The sequence below is a fragment of the Dama dama genome, chromosome 1, assembly GCF_033118175.1.
Source record: "Dama dama isolate Ldn47 chromosome 1, ASM3311817v1, whole genome shotgun sequence".
NCBI lineage: Eukaryota > Metazoa > Chordata > Mammalia > Artiodactyla > Cervidae > Dama > Dama dama.
The window spans coordinates 38,373,329-38,391,630 of NC_083681.1; the positions used below are offsets into that span (position 1 = coordinate 38,373,329).

General features: G+C 34.9%; 1 protein-coding gene across 3 annotated transcripts in view; it reads right to left on the reverse strand.

Moving 5' to 3' along the window:
* Positions 1-18,302, reverse strand: part of PDE3B (phosphodiesterase 3B) — a 176,720-nt gene that overhangs the window by 26,011 nt on the left and 132,407 nt on the right. For all 3 annotated transcript variants that reach the window (XM_061147144.1, XM_061147126.1, XM_061147136.1), the window contains exons 7-11: positions 17,704-17,780; positions 12,386-12,537; positions 11,200-11,337; positions 9,171-9,282; positions 7,862-7,975 (exon numbers count right to left, since the gene is read on the reverse strand). In XM_061147144.1, coding sequence (XP_061003127.1) covers positions 7,862-7,975; positions 9,171-9,282; positions 11,200-11,337; positions 12,386-12,537; positions 17,704-17,780 — 593 coding nt within the window. The remainder of the gene's footprint in view (positions 1-7,861; positions 7,976-9,170; positions 9,283-11,199; positions 11,338-12,385; positions 12,538-17,703; positions 17,781-18,302) is intronic.

Genomic DNA, 18,302 nt, shown 5'->3' on the forward strand with positions numbered 1-18,302 from the left:
TCTGAAAGCTGAAAAGGTATGGAAAACTGAGGAATGATTCAGTCAGTGTAATTCTTTGTATCTTCTAGTTAGAAACAATAATTTTACTATCAGCAATGTGCTTTTGGTGTCCTTAACACCTTACCATTTGTTTCTCCTTTTTTTGGTAATTTGGTGGCTATACCTATTTAGATGGTCACTCAAATTGTTTTTGCTAAAGGTATCTTAAAGTATTAAGAAGGAAATAATAAAGTATATTGTGAGTAGACAGCAAAGAAAACCACAAAGATATTAGATACAAAATTTCATTGGTTGTGTTCAGCAGGGGAAACTTAGAATAATGTCCTGACTTGTCAAAGTCCAAAAGGACTTTATCATGATTTAGTTCACTTACTATTTTTAATCACAAGGATTTTTTAACATAATAACATAAATACACAATACTGATAATTATAAAGATACCTAATTATTTTCATGCTGTTTATATTTTGCACCTAAATTGAGTTTTAGAATTACCCACAGTAGAGCTTTTAAAAATAATTATAAAAAGTAAAAACAAGATACTTAAATGTATGGATAAAGATATATTTAAACATTTAAGTTTCTAATAAGATTTAAATTACCAATATCAGAGTGACAACTTCAATTTTTTCTGCATTATATGCATTCTGTAGTGCCCCTAGAATTTAGAATATATATATATATAATATCAAAAAATGCAAAAACTCCTTTTAAACTCAGTATATACCTATAATTGACATATTAGGATCTTAATACATTAATCTGTGTATGTTTAATGTGAAATTACTAGTATAAAAAAGAAAATACATGGCAAGACAACTAAATGGCCAGACAACTAAACATAACTACAAGATTCCATTTAAAAGGAGGCCTCAGTAAAAGGCATTAGAGATTGAAAAGGAAGAGGCAGAACTATCTCTATTTGTAAATGACATGATTCTGTATACAGAAAGATCCTAAGAAATCCACTGGAAAAGTATTAAAACTAAAAATGAGATCATAAAGGTTGCAGGGTACTAGATCAATATGCAAAAAATCCATTTTATTTCTCCATACTAGGGATAAATAATCAAAAAATGAACCCAAGAAAGCAATTCCATTTATACTAGCATCAAAGAGAATAAAATACTTAGGAGTAAATTTAACAAAAGAAGTGAAAAACCAGTATCCTGAAAAGTAAAAAACATTGTTGAAAGAAATTAAAGAAGACAAATAAGTAGAAAAATATCCATGCTCATGATTCAGGAGACTTAATATTGTTAAGATGGCAATATTCCCTCAGATGATCTACGGCTCAACATACTCCTACCAACATCCCAGCTGGCTTTTTTGTACAAGAGATATATAAGCTGGCCCTAAAATTCATATGGAAATGAAAGAGATCAGATTAGCCAAAACAATCTTGAAAAAGAAGAATAATTTTGAAGTTTACTACAAAGCTTTAGTAACAAAATATTGTGTGGTAATGACATAAGGATAGATACATAGATCAATGGAATAGAACTGAGAGTCCAGAAATAAATCCTTATATTTATGGTCAATTGATTTTTGGATAAGAGAGCCAAGACCTTGTTGAGAGCCAACTACACCTTGCATGATACAAGGCACTTTCATACATGTTGTTTCATTTAATGTCACATCTTAAAAGGCAGGAATGATGTTATAACATTTAGGAACCAATCATGTGTAGAATACATAAAGAAATTTTTTCAACAAATGGTGCCAAGACAACTAGATTTCCATACGCTGAAGAGTGAATGTTAGACCTCTTCCTTACTTCATCCCCTCAAATTAGTTTTAGTGGACCCTAGACCTAAACTTAAGAGCACTATGAAATGCTTAGAAGAAAACATAGTAAATCTTCATGACCTCTTCAAGTTACACACACCCTTTGTAGATATGACACCAAAAGCATGAGCAATGAAAGAAAAAATCAGATAAATTAAACTTCATCAAAATTGAAAACTTTATGCTTTGATTGTTGTTCAGTCACTCAGTCGTGTCTGACCCTGTGAACTCATGGACTGCAGCACACCAGGCTTCCCTGTCCTTCACCATCTCCCAGAGCTTGCTTGAACTCATGTCCATTTAGCTGGTGATGCCATCCAACCATCTCATCTTCTGACATCCCCTTCTCCTATCTTCAATCTTTCTCAGCATCCGGGGCTTTTCTAATGAGTCGCCTCTTCACATCAGGTGGCCAAAATATTGCAGCTTCAGCATCAGTCCTTCCAATCAATATTCAGGACTGATTTCGTTTAGGATTAACTGGTTTGATCTCCTTGCAGTCCAAGGGACTCTCAAGAGTCTTCTCCAACACCACTGTCCAAAAGTATCAATTCTTTGGCACTCAGCTTTCTTTATGGTACAACTGTCACATCCATACATGACTACTGGAAAAACCATAGCTTTGACTAGACAGACCTTTGTCAGCAAAGTAATATCTCTGCTTTTTAATATGCTGTCTAGGTTTGTCATAGCTTCTCTTCCAAGGAGCAAGCTTCTTTTAATTTCATGTCTGCAGTCACCATCTGCAGTGATTTTTGAAGCCCAAGAAAATAAAGTTTGTCACTGTTTCCATTATTTCCCCATCTATTTGCCATGAAGTGATGGGACCTGATGCCACGATCTTATGCTTTGATAGACATCATCAAAAAAGTGCAAAGATAACACAATGTGAGAAAATAGCAGCAAATCATAAATTTAATAAGACACTTGTATCCAGAACATATAAAAAACTTCTACAACTCAATAATGAAAAGACAAATGACCATATTTTGAAATGGACAAAGGACAAATATATACATATGACCTAAAAAACATGAAAAGATGCTCAACATCATTAGCTATTAGAAAAATGTGAATCAAAACAGCCACAGTGAGATACCACTTCACACCAACTATAGAATGGCTATCATGAAGACAGATAATGATAAATGGCAGATAAATTAATATTAACTTATTAATTATAATAATAAATTGGGATCTTCATACACTGCATGTGGGAATGTAAAACAGTGCAACCATTTTGAAAAACAGTTTGGTAGTTCCTCCAAATGTTAATCACAGAGTCACCTTATGACCCAGCAATTCCATAAAACTAGGTAGATGGCCAAGAGAAATGCAAACATAAACCCACACAAAAGCTGGCAGATGAATATTCATAGCAGCATTTATTCATAACCGCCCCAAAGTGAAAAGAACCCACATTTCCAATAGGTATACCAACATCAATAAATTCAGAATGATCAACCATTACCTTCCTTCTTGCTGTAAACACTTAAAATCCATTCCCATATATGTTCCTCAGGTTTCTGCCAATATTATTTTGGTATTCAGACTTAGATTGTGGCAGATCTGAGTTTAATTATGGATCACAAAGAAATAAGAGGTGGTCGGATTAGATTTAGAGGTGAACTAGCATAGATCTATAAGTCAAGAGTCTCAGGTGAGGTTGCTACAAGGTCTCCAGGCAACCAACACAAGGGGAAATGATTGTTTTTCAGCATAGAGGTACAGCAAGATATGAGAGGTTCAGGCTAATCAGATTTCTTGAAATCGATTCAAATATTCTCCTTCCAATTATAAGGGTCCTTTCTTTTCCAATCAATACCACAGCTCTAACATAAGAGGCCTAGTTGAGGCTATGAACTCAACTTGCATTGAATTTCAGGTAACTTCAGGATCAAACTTTGGATTTTGTTTTCAGAAGTTATGATCCTACTACTATAATAATTAAGAAATTTTTTTTTCATTAAAACATTTATTTGTTTTTGTCTGTGCTGGTTCTTCACTGCTACTCGGGCCCTTCTCCAGTTGTGGTGAGCAGGGGCTACCCTCTAGCTGCAGCGCCCCAGCTTCTCGCAGTGGCGTCTCTTTGTGGAGCACGGGCGGAGTGTGTGTGCTTCCACGGCTGTGGCAGCGGGGCTCAGCAGAGGCAGCTCCTGGGCTCCAAAGCGCAGGCGCAGTAGTTGTGGCACGCAAGCCTAAGTTGTTTGGTGGCATGTGGGGCCCTTTCTGGATCAGGGATCAAACTCAAGTCTCCTGCACTGGCAGGTAGATTCTTTACCACTTATCACCAGAGAAGTCAAGGAATGCTTTTAACTATCTGGTTCTCTAACCATTCATTCAAACTCTAAACTTCTTATTTCATTTCTTTTTTTTTTTTATTGAAATATAATTAACACAAAACACTGTAAATTTAAGGTATACAATGTGTTGATTTGATATATTCGTATACTGCAATATGATTACCACCTGTAGCATTAGCTAACACCTCTATGACACCACATAATTATCATTTCTTTTCCTGGGGTGAGGTCAATTAAGATCTAGTCTCTCAGCAACTTTGAACTTGTTAAGGTAGTATTTATGACTATAACCACTATGCTCTGCATTAGCTCTCCAGGACTTATTTATCTACTAACTCCAAGTTTGTAACCTTAAACAACATATCCCCAATTCCCTCACTCCCAGCCTCTGGTAACCACCATTACATTCTCTGTTTTTACAAGTTCAGCATGTTTATATTCCATATGTAACTGACATCATAAAGTATCTATCTGATACTTCGTTTAGCGTAATGCCATTAAGGCCCATCTGCTGCAAATGGCACGATTCCCTTCTATTTCATGGCTGAATAATATTCCATTGTGTGTACATGTACACCCACACACACACACACACATCTTTATCCATTCATGGATTATTTCCATGTCTTGGCTATTATAAATAATGCAGTAATAAATATGGAAGTGTATATATCTCTTCAAACTTCTATCTTCGTTTCCTTTGGATATATGCCCAGAAATTGCTCCTTCATATGATAGTTCTACTTTATTTTTTTGAGAAATAAAAATCTCCATACTACTGTTCACAGTAGCTGAACCAATCTGTCTTCAACAGTGCACAAGTGTTCCCTTATATCCACATCTTGACTGAAACTTACCTCTTGTCTTAATGACAGCCTTTCTAACAAGTGTGAGGTGATAGCCCACTGTGGTTTTGATTTGTGTTTCTCTGCCCATTTTTTAAAAATTGGATTGTTTTTTGGTATTAAGTTGTATAAGTTCTTTATGTATGTTTGATATTAACCCCTTACACTCAGTATATGAATTACAAATATTTACTCCCATTCTGCAGGTTGCCTTTTCGTTTTTAAAATTTTTTCCTTTGCTGTGTAGAAGCTTTTTAGTTTGATGCAGTCCCATTTGTTTATTTTTGCTTTTGTTGCTGTTACTTTGGTGGCATAGTCATTTTTTTCTGTTCTCCACTGTAGTCAGAATAAAGCAGTGCATTTCATAGTCCTCCTAGTCTGTTTCTACCACAATTTTCCATTTGAGCAGCTACTTGGTTTTCCAGAGAAAACTGTCTTCTACATATACTTTATTCCATAATATTGTATAAGGACTTATAACACTGCTAGTAAGAACTCAGAAGGAAGTGAGGAGCACAGAAAACAGACATTGCCTTAGGGAATACTCAAATCATCTTGAACAGGGTGATGGTAGAAAACTTCTGTTAAAGACACTGCCAAAAACCCATTATTGGAAAATAAGGAAAGGGGTCATTGTTAATATAGCAGCAGAAAGCTTGGTTGAACTGTATTCATGGAATACAAAACATGTAAACAATGAACTTAGATATTTAGCTGAGGCGATATCCAAGGAAAGTATTAAAGATAAGCCTGCTTTCTTACTGTTTGAAATAAAATGTAAGAGGAAAGTGAGGAAGAATTGCTAAGCAAGAAGGATCCAGGATTTGGTAATCTGGGAAATTCTCAACCTGTCCAGACTGCAAAAAATACTAGAAGTGAAAGATTCACTGTCAGGAATGTGTACTCTGGACAGAAAACCAAGGTTATAGTTGTACCACTTTTTGCTAATTCCTCTGAAGGATGAAAAGGTCAGGGTCAGAGACATACTTGAAGATGCTATGCTGCTGTCTTTGAAGAAGGGGCCGTTAGCCATGGAATGCAGGTGGCTTGTATAAGTTGGAGGGGGCAAGGAAACATTCTTCATTGGCAACACCAATGAAGTCCTGCTGACACCTGGATTTTAGCCCAGTTGAACGGTTTTCAGACTTTTGGATCCAGAATAATAAATAATAAGTTAATACATTTGTGTTTTGTTTTTGACCACACCGCATGGTATGTGGGATCTTAGTTCCCTGACTAGGGATCTAACCTGTGCCCGCTGCAGTGAAAGCACAGAATCCTAACCACTTTGGCAGGGAATCCCCCAAATTTGTATCATTTAAACCACTTAGTCTGCAGTAATTTGTTACAGGAGCTGTAGGAAAATATTACAGATTTTGGCACTTGGAGGTAGAGTGTTGCTGTAACAAATATCTAAAAATGTGGAGGCAGCTTTGGAATTGGGCAGTGAGTGAAGGCTGAAAAAATTCTGAAGAGTATGATAGAAACCAATAAAAGACATTAATTAATATATTCAAGAAGTTCACTGAACCCCCAAATAAGATGTATACAAAGAATATAACCTGAGTGTACCATAGACAAAATGCTAAAAACCAACAGCAAAGAGAAAAGGGACATAGTACCTACCATTAAGGAGAAATAAGACTTATGGCTGATTTGTCAACAGATATTACAGATGTCAGAAGATATAATGATATCTACAAATGTGCTGGAATAAAGATGCATTCTTCTAGGATAAAATAAATACATCTACAAACAAAAAGGCTGAAGAAAATGATCTCTTATGGAAGCACACAGAACTACTGGAAAGAAGGAAGAACACTATGAAAGTAAATATGGAAAGCAGACAAAAATGAATCCGTGACATAAGGCAAATCCATCAAACAGTGGTGTAGTACTTTAGACTAAACCACCAAAGAATGTGAAGAAGTGGCTAAGACCGGGACCTTTACACTGATGAGTATGATAACAATTCTCAGGCATTTGTAACTGAGCAAATTCTGTCCTGATTTGTGTGTATTTCTTTTTTTTTTTTTTTTCCTTTTTCTTTTTTTGTGTGTGTATTTCTTACCGGAGTATTTCTCCTCTCTTTTTCTCAATGTTTTAAAATTTTGGCTGCACAGCTTTCAGGATCTCAGTTCCCTGATCAGGGATTGAACCCAGGCCATGGCAGTGAAAGCACTAGATAGAAGTTTTCTCCCCTCTTTTATAAACTAGAATAAGAGAGCTGTGAATGTTATATTTTATCACATTTGCATAAATACAGTTATATTTATGAAAAGGAAACAAAATTTGAATGTTAACAATTTTTTTTAATATCACTGTTTAAATACTTATGTGAAGCTTTTAAACATGTCCCCATCTGTTGGGAATATTACATATTTTAAATTTACATGATATACCTAAAACAGGAAAAACAAGAATTGAAAGAAAAGCAAAACAGATTATCACAATATTCAGGACATTGGCTATCTCAGTGAAGAAGCAGCAGGGTGGGACACAGAAAAGAAACATGGTAAATTGAGTAGTATTGAATCTTCAGATGGATAGTAAGTTTCCCAATTTGCATTCATCAAAATTTACATAATACTTTATATAAACCCCTGGTGGTTCAGACGGTAAAGCATCTGCCTACAATGTAGGAGACCTGGGTTCAGTCCCTGGGTTGGGAAGATCTCCTGGAGAAGGAGATGGCAACCCACTCCAGCATTCTTGCCTGTAAAATCACATGGACAGAGGAACCTGGTAGGCTACAGTCCATGGGGTCGCAAAGAGTTGGACACGACTGAACGATTTCCCATTCGCTTTATATATACCAAAGGTTACTTAATAAAAATGCTAAGGGAACAGAGATAATGAAATGAGATAGTTAGATTTATGATGCCTAATGAAATACTTTAAGGAAAGATTAGTAGAAGGGAGTACCTGTTTCATTTCCTGCTCCACGATCACTGTGGATCTGCTGTAGGCCGGGAATGGGCCGTGTTGTCAGATACCAAACAGCATGTAGGACGTCTGTGGCATGTATACGATTGTGATCTAAAGTCACCAAAATGTTTTACAGAAATGGTCATTTTGTTATTTTTAACATAGGACATTTTAAAAAGTACTTTCTAGTCTTACTGTATCCTCCTAAATAAAACATATGGCTTAGAATAATTTCCAACAATTAGGTTTCTGTTTCATCTTATTTTATCAAGTTTCTTGATGTCTCTTTTATAAACTTTCATGTATACCATGAAAACACAGTACAGGGATCAAAGAAAAGGCATCATAGCCAGGGCTAATTTACTTAAGGGAACTTTGCTTGTTTTTGGACCATGCCATTTGGCTTGCAGGATCTAGTTCCTGGAGCAGGGATGGAACCCATGCCCACCACAATGGAAGCATGGAGTCCTAACCACTAGACTGTCCGGGAAGTCCCCAGAGAGTCTTATCTTAACCAGTATATCCTAACTGGACGTGACAGTGAAGACTCCCCACCGTGGCTTTCTTTTTCCCATTCCTCTGATCTTGAAGTATACCTTAAAGTATCATCTTATTCCATTTGTAAAATCAGCCACTTTTCAAAATACATACTTTGTGGTAATTATAGTACATATAATGCACATTAAATTATTAAGCATCACTATTATTAATGAATCATGCCAATTTAAGAATAAGTGACTATTTCTCCAAAGAATGTCCCCCTGGAGGTTAAGTGTAGAATGAATCAACACATAAAGAAAATTGTATCTTTTCCTAATATAAAATTTAAATTCTATTTTATCATAAAATCAAATTGCCATTAAAAATTATTCCACAAGTCAGGACACAGTTAAAAAACAAATTCTGTGGGTAAATTTTAAACATTTTAAAATAAGAAATTTAGGAAACTCATGACAATATTACCAAACATCTGAAATGATAAGGTATTCATATAAATAATTATTAACACAGAAAGCTCATACTATATAATTATGTGAAAAGGCAGACTATAAATAGGTATTAATAGTATGATTCACTTCATAAAAAATAAGTATATGTATAAGAAAAAGTCTTGAAGGATATATACCAAAATGTTAACAGCAGTCAGTTAACTCTGGGTAGGAGGATGTAGATTTTCTTTTTAAATTACTATTTTTCAATTCTTCCAAACATGCAATTTAAAAAGTGTTTAAGGGACCACTAAAGGGGGTTCACAAGGAATTTCAAAACCAGTATTATATCAAGTTAAATAATATATAATACTTACAAGGAATGTCTCGATAACCATTTTCTAAAGCATGAAAGTAGTTCATGAATTGTAGAGTGGGAATTTTAAATATCTCCAATAAGCCAGTGTCTTGAAATAGGGTATACACAACCTAAATGACAATTAAAAGAAAGTACACTTTAAAAATCAGAATTTCTATTTCTAATTGAGTATGTTTTGTGATTTGCATTGGCAAAGCTAACCATGTATATGTCTCTAACTTAATAATTTTAGAAATTTCCCTACAATGATTTCTTTCCAAAACATGAAGGAAGATACTACCCCAAACCCCTTGAAAACCAGAGAACAATTACCATATCATGTCCTAATTTTAAAAATTTTCCACTCTTCCCTTCAGCTTTTCAGTCACAATTTATCAAAGGGCTTATGAATTGTATTCTAGTATAGCCCTAGGCGTTAAAAAGATGTCAGAACAATATATTCATCACATTTCTGACCCTAAATTACTCAATGTGATGCTGCTGCTGCTGCTGCTAAGTCGCTTCAGTCATGTCTGACTCTGTGCAACCCCATAGATAGCAGCCCACCAGACTCCCCCGTCCCTGGGATTCTCCAGGCAAGAACACGCATTCTCCAAAGCGTATAAGTGAGAAGTGAAAGTTTATCCTTGTGTTCTCTCATTTCATGAATAAGATACTTTGGAGTTAAAATGACAGTGATATTTCAGGAAGGTTAATCTGACCCTGTTGTGTGGACCCGTCAGGAAGAACCTTGAGTCTGGGTGGTAAAGAGGAAGCGTTTTTCCATGGTTCCAGCATGAAGTGGACCACCTGGCTTTGGGTAAAGCACAGGGAAGACAGGTGAAAAAGATGAAGCCTAAGAAACGCTGGGCTGGAGGAAGCACAAGCTGGAATCAAGATTGCTGGGAGAAATGTCAATCACCTCAGATATGCAGATGACACCACCCTTATGGCAGAAGGTGAAGAAGAACTAAAGAGCCTCTTGATGAAAGTGAAAGAGGAGAGTGAAAAAGTTGGCTTAAAGCTCAAAGTTCAGAAAACCAGGATCATTGCATCCGGTCCCATCACTTCATGGCAAATAGATGGGGAAACAGTGGCTGCTTTATTTTTTTGGGCTCCAAAATCACGGCAGATGGTGATTGCAGCCATGAAATTAAAAGACGCTTACTCCTTGGAAGGAAAGTTATGACCAACCTAGACAGCATATTAAGAAGCAGAGATATTACTTTGTCAACAAAGGTCCATTAGTCAAGGCTATGGTTTTTCCAGTGGCCATGTATGGATGTGAGGGTTGGACTATAAAGAAAGCTGAGCGTCGAAGAATTGATGCTTTTGAACTGTGGTGTTGGAGAAGACTCTTGAGAGTCCCTTGGACTGCAAGGAGATCCAACCAGTCCAACCTAAACGAGATCAGTCCTGAGTGTTCATTGGAAGGACTGATGTTGAAGCACAAACTCCAATATTTTGGACACCTGATGCGAAGAGCTGACTCATTTGAAAAGACCCTGATGTTGAGAAAGACAGAAGGCAGGAGGAGAAGAGGACGACAGAGGATGAGATGGTTGGGTGGCATCACCGACTCAATGGACATGGGTTTGGGTGAACTCCGGGAGTTGGTGATGGACAGGGAGGCCTGGCGTGCTGCGGTTCATGGGGTCACAAAGAGTCAGACACGACTGAGCAACTGAACTGAAGTTTCAGTCCAAAGAACTAGATCACCTTTCCTGTCCTTTTAAATCTTAAGATTCAATAAAAAGTGAACCTTTATTACTTCTTTAGTATAAATTAAACCCCATTATTATGGACAAATAAACTACTTTTCATATATACATAAATTATAAGTACCTTATAATAGATTGTGCTTATATATATATGACTTTACATATTTAGGTTTCTCTTTTCAAATTTTCTACTGAAAACTTTATTTGTGAAAAAAATAATTCAGTGAACAATGCTGAATTTATATGTAAACCAATATTATAATCTTTAGAGTTTGGTTTTTATAAAGATTCAAGGAAATATTAACGCAGTAGAGATATGAAACAAACCTGACTGAGGATCCTTCCTGATTTCTCTCCCATCTTTTCTACAAGTTCAAAAATTTGAAAATTCCAGTTACTCATATTTTCTATTAATGAGTCATAATCTTCTATTAAAATCACATCCTGTGATGCTTCTTGTTCAATCTGTACATGTGGGGGGAGAAAAACCAAACCAACTTAACCTTACCTTTTATAAATATTATATCTGCAGCTAAATGAGAACACTTAAAAATGAATAAAAAATGGTCAATATTATTTTCTATAATGGTTATTCTCAAATATAAACTGTACTTCCTAATAATTCTCTTTGTAGAATGTTATCTCCAGACAAATATAAACATGTCTTCTAGGCATCAAAAGACTTACGTTATTATACTACTTTTATAAAGAAAAATATTTTATTTCCAAAAGACTACTCAAATCTAAAATTCATTATTTTCATTTTGGCTAAGAGATCACAGGATAACATAGTAGAGAGAAACTTAGATCCTTATACTGACATTTGTTACTAGGATAACTTCTCAAAGGAAATGGATGAATTTTTTTCCCCCTAAAAAGCTTGAATTTTGAAAAAAAAATTAAGAAAAAAAATCCTATGATTATAATAGATTATTTTCATTGTTTTTAATTACTGCACATACTTTATTGTCTCAGTGTAACATATATGATGAAAATAATAGCATAGAGAATATATTGACTATAAAACTAAAGAAATGTGTTCATTTAAAAATGAATGCACTCAGTTCTAGGATGATGAGTTTTAATTTTTTTTAATTCAAGGTTTTCCTTTTTTTTAAATTTTTATTTTATATTGGAATATAGTTAATTTTCACTGTTGTGTTAGTTTCAGATGTATGGCAAAGTAATTCAGTTATACATACACATATATCTATTCTTTTTCAGAGTCTTTCCTCATATAGGTTATTATAGAATATTGAGTCGAGTTCCCCATGCTATACTTTAGGTCTTTGTTGTTTTATCTATTTTATATATAGTAGTCTGTATACGTTAATCCCAAACCCCTCATTTATTTAAAGAAATTTTTCTTTCAGGTGTCACAGCGACTTTTCAGTAAAAACTTTAATAAAATTATTGTATTAAAAACCTTGTTCTGGGCAAAAAATAATAAACTTAGTACTAACTAATAATATATTTCACCTTAACATAATCATATTGAAAGTTTATCTTTTACATTTGGTTGCTCTTCATTCTGTGCTGCTTCTTTTAGGTGATTATCACCTTCCCAAAGTAATTTTCTGAAGTCTCTGTTTTCTGTTTCCACTTCTTGTTGAGCTTCGGTAAGGCTGAATGATGCTTTTGAGAAAATGGTATTTTCTTCATCACCTTTCAAAACATATATAACATATATAAAGTAATAAACAAGAATAAAACTTGTCCTATATCAACAACTTTATAGGAAAAGTTTGTAAAAAATATTCGGATAGATTGAACCATACTGGCATTCAATCTAAACTGACACAATTAAGTTGTATCTTGCTGGACCATTTGGCATAGGTACCTTGTACTCAGGCAATGTTTCACCTGATATAGCTACTCATGGATGAGAGAGATGGGTGAATATTCACTGTAAAAATGAGAAACTGAAAATGTCAGTCCCTCTCAATAGGAATTTTTTTTAAACCAATTTCATGTAAACAATTCCTAATACTTGAAATTATTTGAGTTTTGGATATGAAAATTCTAAAGTCATAATTATGGATGAGATTAAGGCACATCTAAAAATTAAAACAATGTCATGAATTATTTTGCTGCTAATGTCATTAATCATGTTCTTTTCCCCCAAATTACATGGAAATGGGATGCAGCATTGGTGGCTAATGGCATTCATTCATATACAAAAAAATATTCATACTCATTCTATTTGTAATAGACTAAACAAGAAACTTTCCCCAAACCCATCAACAGTAAAATAAACAAACTAGTGTATTCACACAATTGAACACTGCAGAGCAAAAAGAATAAACTACAACCACATGCATCAATAGAGTTTTTAAAAACACAATGTCAAATGAAGGAAGACACACAGGTATACTCTGTGATTCTCTTTACGAAAAGTTAAAAAAACATATCAAAATTGATACACATGAATACTGAAAGACAGGATAAACATTATCTTTGGGGGAGCAATTCCTGGAAGCAGACATGGGAGGAATTTCTGAGGTGCTGGGAATATTTTATTGATCTGCAAGCTGATTAGATGTGTATATTAGATGTATGAAAATTTATCAAGCCACAGACTTCAGGTTTATTTATTTTTAAATATATAGGGATTTTTTAAAAATAAAATGCTTAAGTGTTTTTAAGAGCACTCATTTGAGTTGACTTTCAGAAAAGCTAGGCTTATTTATTCATTCATTTTCATTGAAGGACAGTTGATTTACAAGGTGTGTTAATTTCTGCTGTAAAGCAGTGATTGTTATTCATATTTACTCTTTATTTTCTTAATTTTTTAAATTAAAAAAAATTTTTTTGGCCCAGCAGCAGGCAAGATTTTAGTTCCTCCAAAAGGGATCTAATCTGCAGCCCCTGCAGTGGAAGTACAGCATCCTAAAACACTGGACTGCCAGGAAAGTCCTACATTCTTTTATAGTCCTCTTTTCCCTTATGATTTACCATAAGATACTGAATATAGTTCTCTGTGCTATATAGTAGGACCTTGTTGTTTACCCATTCTATATAGAATACTTTGCACATCTGCTAAAACCTACGTCCCACTTCATCTCTACCCCAATCCCCTTCCTCTTGGCAACCAAAAGTCTGTTCTCTGTGCATGACAATCTAGTTTTGAACATTCACATCACCTCAAAAGGGGCTTCCCAGGTGGGGCTAGGTGGTTAAAGAACCCACCTGCCAATGCAGGAGGTTCGGGAAGATCCCTTGGAGGAGGGCCTGGCAGCCCACTCTAGGATTCTTGCCTGGAGAATCCCATGGACAGAGAAGCCTGGTGGGCTACAGTCAGTCCATGGGGTCACAAAGACTTGGACACGACTAAAGTTGACTTCAAAAAATATCCTCATGCCTATTTACAGTTAAACCTTATTCCCAGGCAACTGCTATTCCAATTAACTATAATCACTATAAATCTGCATTTTCTAGAATTTCATATAAATAGAATCAAACAGTGTATTATCTTTTTAGTTTGGTTTTCTTCACTTAAAATAATGTTCTAAAATTTATACACATAGCAGCATATATCAGAAGTTTGTTCTTTTTTTGTTAATTAGAATCCTACAATATTTATTCAGTTAAAGTTGATGAACATTTGGATCATTTCCAGTTTAGCACTATCATGAATAAAGACGTCATAAGAAGACACAATCCTGTCTTTGAGTGCTCTTATTTTTTCTCAAGTAAATTCTTATCCTTGTTAGTGCTGGATGATATGGTAAGTTTGTATCTTATTTTTTTGTTTGTTTGTGTTTTGGTTTTTTTTTTTTTTTTTGGCTGTGCCACACAGCATGCAGGATCTTAAGTTTCCCAGTGAGGGATCAAACCTGTGAATCACTGGACCACCAGGCAAGTCTCTATGTCTAACTTTTAAAGAAACTGTCAAAATGTTTTCCGACGAGGGTTTAACATTTTCTCTTTCCATCAGCAAGGCACAAGGTTCCAATTTCTCTGCATTTTTGCCAACACTTGGTATTGTCTATCTTTTTGATTATGCCTATTCTTGTTTACTGGTATCTCAGTATATTAATTTGCATTTCCCTAACGATGTTAATCATTTTTTCATGTATTTCCTACCCACTCTCTATATCCTTCATATCCTTCACCAAAAGTCTTTCAACAGAAAATATAAAATCTTTTGCTTGTATTTTAATTGAGTTAGTTGATTTCTTACTATTGAGCTGTAAAAGTTATACATCACAGATACAAGACCTTTATCGGATGTATAACTGCAAATTTTTCTCCCAATCTGTGGTTTGTCTTTCATTTTGTTATTGGCATCTTTTGAAGGTGAAATAAGTTTTGAAATCAGGAAGTATCAGTCCTCCAAATTTGTTGTTTTTCCAAATTGTTTTGACTTTTAGGTCATGTGTATTTAATACCAACTTGTCGACTTCTACTTAAAAAAAAAGCCTAGTGGAATTTGATCAGAATTGGGATGAATTTATAGATCAATTTGGAAGAACAGCTCTGTTAAAAGTACTGTTTTTTCCAATCTGTTTGCTATTGCAACATCTCTTAATTTATTTAGACTTTAATTTTTCTCAACAATCTTTTATAGTTTTCAGTTTATAAATCTACAATTTTGTTAAATTTATTCTAACTTTTTTCTTTTTGATACTATTGTAAGTGGAAATGTTTTTTTGGTAATTTTATTTATTTTTGGCTGCACTGGTTCTTCGTTGCTAGTGCCTCTGGTTTTGGAGTGTGGGGGCTTCTCTCTAGTTGCAGCGCATAAGCTTCTCATTGAAGTGGCTTCTCTTGCTTCAGTAGCTGTGGCGCATGGGCTTAGCTTCCCTGTGGCATGTGGAATCCTCCTGGACCAGGCACTGAACCTGTGTACCCCTCACTGGCCAGGGAATTCCCGTGGTGTAGTTGTAAAGAATCTGCCTAGCATGCAGGAGACCCAGGTTTGATCTCTGGGTTGGGAGGATCCCCTGGAGGAGAAAATGGCAACCCACTCCAGTATTCTTGCCTGGAAAATTCCATGCATAGAGGAGCCTACAGGGCTACAGTCCATGGGGTTGCAAAGACTTGGACACAACTGAGCACGCACACACACACATACCCCCCTCACTGGCAGATGGATTCTTGACCACTGGACCAATCGGGAAGTCCTAGAAAGGTTTTCTTAATTTCAGTTTATAGGGGTTCATTTCTGGTATACAGAAATACAGTTGATTTAAAAAAAAAAAAGAAATACAGTTGATTTTGTACACTGATTTTGTCTCTTGTGACTCTGTGTGGGTATGTGTGTGTATTCTTTGGAAGTTTTAAACAAATGATCTGTGAATAAGAAGAGTTTTATTTATTTCCATTCAGGATTTCCTAATCTTTTTATCTTTCTAGAAATTTTCCTGGCTAGAACCTCCAGTAATATATTGAATAGAAGTGTTTAAAGCAAAAAATCTTTCTTTTATTCTTGATCCTAGTGGGAAAGCATCAGTCTTTTTCCAGTAAGGATGATGTTAAATTTGTGTTTCTTTCAAAGATGCCTGTAATCAGGCTGAAGAACTTTCCTAATACTACTGGTTCAAGTGTTTTCATCATGAAAGAGTATTGGATTTTGTCAAATGTTTTTTATTTAATTATCATGTGATTTCCCACTCCCCCTTTATGGGGCGTGCTACATTCATTAATTTTCAAATGCTATACCACCCTTGCATTCCTGGTATAAATACCAATGTCATGAATATGACATTTTATATGTTGCAGGATTCAGTGTGCTAGTATTTTGTTAAGGATATTGGCAATGTTGGTCTCTAGTTGTCTTTTCTTGTGATGCTTTTGTCTAGTTATGGTATCAGAATAATACTGGTTTTATTTATAGAATGAGTTGGGAAGTTTGCCCTCCTATTTTTTGGAAGTATGTGAAGGATTGGTCTTCTTTGCTGTTGTTTTTTAATCTTTTAAAATGTAAACCCCCAAAACTATTAAATGATACACTACGGAAGGGTGAATTTTAAAGTATGTGAAGAGACTGATACTCACCTGTAACCCCTGAAAGGGCCTATCTATTTCTGGCTTATCTTTACTCTTAAGATGCAGTACTGCAGAGTTTACCAAGTTAATCCTATCATGGCAAACTTTCAACTCTAATCTTTATCTCCCTAGTCCCAAGAAGCTGTCCCATGAAGCTACCAAAAGGGACTGTTTGTTCTATTAGTACTGGCCCCTCTGGAAGCAGCGAACACCTTTTGGTAGCCCCAAACTCGAGGTTATCACTTCCTTGGACTCGATCCTCCTCCAGGTCTCATACTGGATATTCTGAGGAGCCTATTAGTTCTTCAGTGGCTTCAAGCAGACTGTTGTTGCTGCTAACATTAACGGTTTGTAACTTTTCTAGCTACCTTCTGGAGGTATGTTGCTCTGAGTTACCTAGTTAACTGTTACTGGATTTTTGGGTCATCAGTGTTTTAAAATTATAAAACAACTATAATTTTATCACCAACAATATTCCTTTTTTGAGGGTACGTTTCAGAATGATATAACTTTCTAAACTTTAAAACAACTTCTTTGTGTAATTATTAAAATGTATGCAAACCCTTCTGAGCTTACAAAATGCAATTTAAATTTCAATGTTAATATAATTTCACTATTTATGAAGCCTAACTGTAACATAAGACTATGTTAATTTATACAGCAGTTTTACCCTTCAAAATACTTTCACCATCTATTATTTATAATTTGCTAATAACTCCTCTGTAAGGTAGATAAAACATTGTAATCTTCGTTTTAAAGGTATATATCTTAACTCATTTATTCACGTTAAAAAGCAATGTTAAGACTGTTCTTAGAGACACAGGACTTCTGCAGTCTCACCTGACTCTCCCCTGAGGCGGTCTGTACCGGACTCTGATTCAGATGCTGAGTCATATTTCAGTATTTGATGTCCACAGCTTGCAAAATAAAACAGGTAAATAGGCATATATGACAAATGAGACAAGTTTTGTTTTTATCTAAATACAGTCAGAAAATCTGTTTTTTTAAATTGTAAGATCCCAACTGCAAAATACCCTAATGTTCCAATCTCTCTATAAACTTAATAGGCTTTATCCTACAAAACAACTTTGTCCCTGTGAAGGAAATAACATATTTTTGAAAGTAACCCTGGGATCGGAGGTAAACAGTTACTACTGTAAAAGCAGAAATGAAAATGAACATCAAATGAACTGAGTACTATAAGTAAGTACTAAATTAGTACATAAAATCATTAGTACTAAAATAATTTTCATACATTTACTGATATCTTATGATGGATAAAATACCATTATATTTCCCTTTAGATGGAGATCATTTAGCTGGGAAATGAATAATAGCAGGGAAATGAGAAAAAAATTGTTTAGAATAAAAACTACTACATGAAGAAGGGGATATAGTATTCATCATCTAGTTATAATATAGAACTAGACAACTAGGAG